The 7,148-nt window shown below is 54.7% G+C and overlaps 1 protein-coding gene across 3 annotated transcripts; it reads right to left on the bottom strand.

The window, feature by feature from the left end:
• Positions 1-879: 879 nt before the first annotated feature.
• Positions 880-6,303, bottom strand: HAPLN2 (hyaluronan and proteoglycan link protein 2). 3 transcript variants are annotated; one of them, XM_020910840.2, is made up of 7 exons: positions 6,147-6,303; positions 5,536-5,594; positions 3,114-3,224; positions 2,557-2,801; positions 2,246-2,362; positions 1,920-2,102; positions 880-1,507 (listed from the first exon to the last, which is right to left on the bottom strand). In XM_020910840.2, exons 1-7 carry the CDS (start codon positions 6,273-6,275, stop codon positions 1,227-1,229), a joined length of 1,125 nt encoding a protein of 374 aa, XP_020766499.2. In that variant the 5' UTR covers positions 6,276-6,303; the 3' UTR covers positions 880-1,226. The 3 variants fall into 3 exon arrangements, with proteins under 3 accessions (XP_020766499.2, XP_070323620.1, XP_020766500.2); XM_070467519.1 differs by having other exon boundaries at positions 5,536-5,597; positions 6,147-6,302; XM_020910841.2 differs by lacking the exon at positions 6,147-6,303 and having other exon boundaries at positions 2,557-2,910; positions 5,536-5,600.
• Between the last annotated feature and the right edge of the window lie 845 nt (positions 6,304-7,148).

Here is a 7,148-nt window from a genome sequence, read left to right as displayed (position 1 = left end):
TTAATGACATTGGAGCTTGTCTCTTGAGTTACAGGTATGTTTCTTTTAGCCTGATGTGATAAGAATGTTCCCTGTTCAGTTACCCCTTTGGCCCTGGCGGCCATGGCGGTGGTGAACGTAAACCAAATGCACAACCCCCTGAAGTATTAGCCCTCTGAGGACTTTATTGTGTCAGAGTGTCACCTCCTCCTTCCGTTTATTTCCTGTCAGCTGTAACAACGGAGTGACTTTCCTGCCTTTAATAGTAGTCATGCAAACTCTTCTGGGAGACTGGCAGGATACAAACACATTTTGAAATATATTTAGGTCTACCTTCTGTCTGTTCTGTGGTGCCCAGGGGCTAGGCCTGGGGGTTTGGAGCGCGCCTAGCCAGTAACCTCAGGTAGGGGTGTGGCGCCCCCGCGTGGTGCCTGGCACAACATCACTCTGAATTCTATCCAAGGCCTGGCTGCCCACGGTGTGTCCCTCTCCCAAGGCCTTTTGGCGCCCTCTCCTCCTTCCAATAGGTGGCTCCACGGTAAAGAATCTGCTTGCAGTGCAGAAGCAGCAGGAGACACGGGTTCCATCCCTGGGTCGAGAAGATCCTCTGGAGGAGGAAATGGCAACCCACTCCTGTATTCTTGCCCGGAAAATCCCGTGGACAGAGGAGACTGGCGGGCTAAAGATCATGGGGTCGCAGAGTCGGACACGACTGAAGCGCGTGAGCACAGCACAGCACCTCGAAATCCCTCCTCTCATGCAGGCTCCTCCCTCGGGGGCAGTAGCCCCTCGTTTTCCTCTGTATTCCGAGGCGCTGGCTCAGCACGCCGGATCCAACGGGATCCCCCTCAACCCCCGCGCCCCCAGCCCCACGCCTCGCTGACAGCTTCACCCAACACAAAAAGTCCTCAGGTTATTTTATTGCCGGATAGAAGTCAGTTAATGCCCCTTGGACGCCTCTCCCGTCACCTAGCCGTGGCTGCGTCGTCTGCTAGGGGGTGGGGTGGGGCGCGAACCGCCTCGAGTCAGAGGTTCGTAGCTGCTCACTACCACCCGGGGCGCCACCACGTCCCCTCCCCGACGCCGGGCCAGCCGGGATCCTCGGCCCGCAGCCTTCGGTCGAGAAGGCGGGTCAGGAGAAGCTGCTCCTCGTCCGATGGAAGGGGAGGCTCTCGGGAAAGCGGAGAGAGACCCCCGCCACGACTCCCAGGCTTTGTCGCGCGCGCTGGATGGGGTGCGGTGGGACCCTATTCGGAGTAGCAGTAGGTCCCATAGGCCGCCTGCTGGGGTCTGGGGAAGCCGAAGCTGCGCACTCCGGGATCCGGGAGGCCCCCGCAGCGCGGCCGAGGCGTCTTGATGGGGAAGCGCACGCTGCCGTCCGCCAGCCAGCCGCCGTCGCATTGGTCCAGCCCGGAGAACTTCCAGGCGGCATAGAGGTGCCCGACCTTGGCCACCATGGCCCCGCGCCGCCGGCAGGCCGCGTGGGCTTCAGACAGCGTCAGCCGCCCGGGCACGAAGAACACGTGACCTGGGAACCGAAGCAGGTCACCGACCGACCGAGGGCAGGGCCGGCAGGGGCGTGGCGGAATGGGGGACTCCCAGGGGGCAGAGTCGGGATGGGGGAGAGGGGCAGGTGTGGATCGGTGGGTCCGAGCTTGGGTAGGAGGAGTGAGACTATAGAGACTGGGGGTGCGGGTGAGGTCGTAAAAGACAGGCTGGAGGCTGGGTGGGCAGAGTGACGGAGGGGCGAGGCCTGCAAGGGACCACGGAGTTGGCCGGTAATCTCAAGCCTCTGGCCTTCTACCTTCCCCGCCGCATTCTCGAGGCCCGAATCCCGGCCCCGCTCGCCCCGCCCCCCGCCTCCTTCTCGGGTGGGATCCTCCTCTGTCCGGTGCAGGTCAGACCCCGGCCGCGGAGGATGGCTCGCCCCGGCCCCTTACCTGACAGCGCCGAGGTGAAGCAGAAGGCGTCGTAGCGGTCGCGCTTCCGGTCGCGGGGCCCGTAGCTGCGGATCCCAGGCCGACCTCGGCCACCGCAGGGCGCGCGCGCCGTGAGGACAGGGTAGCGCACGGAGCCCTCGAGCAGCCAGCCCGCGTTGCACCAGTCCAGACCCTCGGTCCACGCTGGCGGGAGATGGCGGGGGACGGAAAGGGGGTCGCGGGATTAAACGCGTCGCAGGCAGGAGCCAGACCCGGAGTTCGCCTCCTCTGAGGTCCGGGCGACAGCTCGGAGGGAGCCTGGGCGGTACCCGGGCTCGGCCACTCACCCTGGTACAGCTGGGCGTAGGTGGCCAGACGGCCGTCCTGCTCCTCGCACGCCTGCTTCGCCTCGTAGTAATTGAACTGGTACCGGCCCCGGCTGGGCTGGTACGGAAACACCACACCTGGGAGTGGGAGGCAGACAGCCTGGAGAGAGCCGGCAGGAGAGGGGCAAGGAAGGGCGGTGCAGCCGAGGGGAAAGGGCTGGGGGCTCCGGGAACAGGGAGGGGGAGAGGCTGCAGAGGAGCCCCGGGAGACCTGAGACCAGACGGCAGAACCACCGCCAGAGAGGAAAGCGGCAGCAACCGAAGGGCCTCACCCTCCAGGCGCAGGGTCAGCGCCACGCTCTCGTCCTCGATGCCGTTGATGAGCTCACAGCGGTACCGGCCCTCGTCTTCCAGGCGCACGCCGGCGATGACCAGGGAGGCGTCCAGCCGATGCCCTCTCCGCATCCTGGCACGCCCCCCCAGGGGCCCGTAGCCCCGGGCGTGCAGCCCGTTGGTGATGAGGATGGGCGTTTCCCGGAGGTCCCCGGGCTCCACTTTGCTCCAGCGCACCTTGTAGCTGGGAGGCGGGGCGCCCAGGACGCAGGGCAGCGTGGTCGTGGCCCCACGACGAGAGTGAATGACCTCGTGGATGGGGGGCAGGAGGTAGTGGGGGCCAGGGTGGGGTGCTGAGCAGAGGGGGCCACAGTGGCAGGAACCCCCTGACCCCCACTGCCCCAAGTGCCTGTCCAAAACCAGCGTTCCCCAGACTCCCCCAAACCTCTCTCCATTGCTCACTCAGAAACGACTCTCAGTCCCTGAGGACCTCCAACAACCCTTCCCACTTTCCCCACCACTGTTCTCCAGATTCTGGGCCGAATTAAGGTCTTACCTTGGTCCCCCAGGGCTCTGTGGAAGGTGATGAAGGCCCAAGGGAGAAGGAAGTGGCAGAGAGTGGGGAGACTGATCCTGCCTTGCATGATGGGAGTCAGCCCAGCACGATCTGTGGGGCACAAGGTTGGGCATTTCTTAGCACCTAGGGAATGGGGTGGGGAGATGATGAACTCCCATCGGGATTCCTCAGAGGGGACAGTTCATCTGGAAGCCAGGGCGGCAGATAAAGGGGCTGAAATTGTTAGCAAAGAAAGGCGATGGCGGAGGGGCAGTAACAAACTCTACTCACCCATCCCCACCCGGCCAGGCCTCCTGGGCCCATCCTTTTTCCTCTCTGTCCCTTCAGTCAGCAGCTCATGACTGAGCCTCCTCTACCTATCCATTTTCAGCACAAGTGCTACTTCCCAAGTCCTCCCTTCTGGATTGCCATCTCTGGTCTCTGTCTTCACCCAACACCCATTCTCTATCTGAAGCCAGAGTAAATATGATCTAGTCACTCTCCTGCTTAAAGCAGTGACTCCTCGTTGCCATGAGGATCAAATCCAGCATCCTAACCCAACTTCCAAGGCTCTCTGTGATCCAGCCTCTCAGGGCATCTCCAGCATTGCCCCCCACTCCACTCCTCACCACCTGTGCCCTCGGCACTATGCTGCAGACATGTTCTGGCTCCAACACAGTCCGAGTTCACCCTCACCTTCTTCTTACAGGCAATCAGTTTGGGCTTCGCCCCCTCTGGGAAATCTTTCCTCTCGCCCCCACTTCATCACACTGCAGTGCACTAGGGGGGTTTTCCTACTGCTCTGGACTCGGAATTTTTTTCCTTAGAAGTATTTCTATTAGCAGCTAAATTAGCAGTATGAATTTGAGAGTTTAATACATATGCATATGTAGACTACATCAGTGAGCTTTCCAGTAATTATAAAGTTATAAAGTATAAAATTATAAGGCAACTAAAAATTATTTCGAACACAGCCGTCTATTTCAGTAGTTGATTCCCCCTTTCTTTATCTTATCTATTCTTTATCACCTTGGCCTTTTTTAAAAATAATTGGGCTAAAGACCCTTTAACCTAGTTTTATCCCTTTTTAAGATCTACTTCCTGAGCTTCCCTGGTGGCTCAGAGGTTAAAGCGTCTGCCTCCAATGTGGGAGACCTGGGTTCGATCCCTGGGTCGGGAAGATCCCCTGGAGAAGGAAATGGCAACCCACTCCAGTATTCTTGCCTGGAGAATCCCATGGACGGAGGAGCCTGGTAGGCTATAATCCACAGGGTCGCAAAGAGTCGGACACGACTGAGCGACTTCAAAAAAAAAAAAAAAGATCTACTTCCTAATCACATGACTTTGAACAAGTTGCTTAACCTCTCTCTGCTTCAATATCCTCATCAGTAAAATGGGCGGGGGGGGGGGGGGAATAATTGCACACCTACCTCACTGAGTAGTTGTGGAGTTAGATGAAGTAACATACATAAAATGCTTAAATAGGTCCTGATATCTATGGATAATAAGTGCTATGTATATGCTAGTTGTTATCTGCAAGTGCCAGTATAGATTCTGGCACACAGTGGGTGCTAAATAAATATGTGTGTTAATGAATGAGCTCACATGAAGGACTTTTGGGAAGAAGAACAGGGACATGGCAAGAGGAAGGAAACTTTGAGGAGGACTCGGAAGGCTAAGGAGCCAAGCTCCATCTTCCTGATGGAGCTTCTGACCTTCCAGATGAAGGTCAGAGCCGAGTATGCAGCAGGAGACAGAGGTTAGGTGCAGAAAGGACTTCCCACTGGTTAAGAAGAAAAGTATCTGCGACAGAGAAGTCAGTGAGAGAACATGTCTCCTGTACAGGACAACCTGGTAAGCACCTGGTTGAGATAGTGGGAACTGGTAAGAGAGAGTGGGAACTGAGATCAGCGGAGGGATCCATACTCACCACAGCCAGCACCAACACATTAAATTTAAATGTGCCTGAAACTGCTCTAAGCACTTTTCAAGTATACTTTTATATTTATTTCCCTTAGCAATCCTATGAGTTAGGAATGATTATGAATCCCAATTATACATGCTCAAAGGAGCTCCCATGTCAGGATTCTTGAATGAGGTCACACAGCTGTTAAGGGGAGGGGTTTGCTGGGACTTGAATCCAGGCTTGATATGAGGTTCAAGCTCTTAGTCACTGGCCTGTATTTCTGTATCTCAAAGCAGGCGCACACATTCCTTCTTCATGTCCCTTACAGAGAATGAGAGCGTGGCCAACAGCGCCAGTACCTACTCCCTGTTTTGTTTTCATTGATAAAGCTTTATTTAAGAGAAATAGTCAGAACTTTTATGGGATACTTTTAGATATAATACAAAATCATTTCTCTGATAATTATTTTATGAACATTCTGATCAATAATATGCTGTAAGATACTTTGACACTGACCTGTTAGAAGTGGGCCTCTTCACAGAGATGGTGGGTGCAGTGATTGGCAGCTTTTTGTCCTGCTGGAGAAAGAGTTTCCAGGTGAAGGAGTTGCCTGGGCCCCAGGAGGTCCAAACACTTAAGAGCCTCCGGACTTTGGCCCCTAAACAGTGTGGTCTCTTCTTTTGAACCTTTGAGGAAATGCTTCGGACCTGAGTTCAAAGAAGCCAAGGTACCAGAAACTCCCCCACTCATCATTCCACTAAGCCACGTTAAGTCACTCGGGTCCAGCTTTGCGACTGGGCACTGTGTCTGTGGAACTCACTGCCCTGGGCCCGGGGGAAGACACAGCATGACAAGGGAACCCACGAAGAGGGATGGAGTGAAGGAGGCAACCCAGGAATAATTGCCTGAAATATTGCAGACATTGGGGTGCCTCGTTTCTTCTAGATGCTCTTGGACCAGAGAAGGGATGGATTGATTGGTGGGTATAAGGATGTTGGACTGCTGGGCAGGGGGATGAATTACAAATGAGGCTCAAAGATCTATGTGTCAAGTTCCAGCTGCCTCTGCTTTTCTATATGCTCCTCCTCTAAGCAGCACCCCTCTCCCTCCCCCAACAGAGTCCTCACCTCTGCCCTCCGGCGCCTGGGTGCGCATTGCCTATGGGAAGAGGCTGTCAAGGTGGGAACCAGACTTCCAGGACCTCCACTTGCTTCAAGAAACCTGACCCTTTCTGTCCAGCCCCCTCTGTCTGTCATCTGTCTGTCCTTTCCTTCTCTGTCCCCTCCCCATCGGAAGCACAATTTCCCATTGTCTCCTTCTTTCCCCCTATTGTTTGATAACAGGGGCCCTTTCTTTATCCTCTGGGTAATGGCAACGAAATGTCAACAGCTGGGGATGTGGGATGCAGGACCGGCTGGCACACACCACCGGAAAAAGGGCTCGGGTAGGGGCGGGTTCAAAACAGGAAATGACATCCCCAAGGAGAAGAAAATGGGGAGAGGGAGAGAGAAAGTTGGTGAGAAGGTTGAAATGGGATCTGCCTTAATAGTCCAGCTGCAAGTCTCAAAAGAGATTTGGGGTAAGGCCAGGGAAGTGGCTAGGTGCCAAGGAGGGCAGAGTGACTAGTTAGCATTGCAATAGGAGAGGATGGAAATTAGAGAGTAAGGAGAATTTTTCTGTCTCTGGGAAGGACTTGGGAATTTCTGGGGATGGAAGGACTTTGGAAAGTGCTCAGAGAGGTCATTTTATTTGTTCCCTAGTTCCCTACCTCCTCCTTCACCAGATGGATGAAGTTCTCAAGAGAAGAGAGATCCTTAACTTCCCCGAGTAGAGATTCACTTCTCTAAAATTCCCCTTTTTAGGAAGTTCTTTCTGAAGTCTAAACTCCTACTAGAGCTTAAGCTCATTTTTAAAACCTATTGAGATAGAATTTACATAAAACAAAGTGCAGATGATTAGTGTACAGCTCAGTAATTTTGACATGTGTACACACCCTGGAACTACCCAGGCCCAGGTCAAGATATAGAATCTCTCCAACACCCAGAATAGCCCATTTCTTTTTTTGTATGCTATCAATGCAAAGGGAGCCCTCTCTCTGTAAATAGCCATTTCGAAAAGTTTCAAGCTTC

Source organism: Odocoileus virginianus, chromosome 5 (genome assembly GCF_023699985.2).
Source record: "Odocoileus virginianus isolate 20LAN1187 ecotype Illinois chromosome 5, Ovbor_1.2, whole genome shotgun sequence".
Taxonomy (NCBI): Eukaryota; Metazoa; Chordata; class Mammalia; order Artiodactyla; family Cervidae; genus Odocoileus; species Odocoileus virginianus.
The sequence above is the reverse complement of the archived record's forward strand: the minus strand, read 5'-3'. Positions and strand labels throughout refer to the sequence as shown.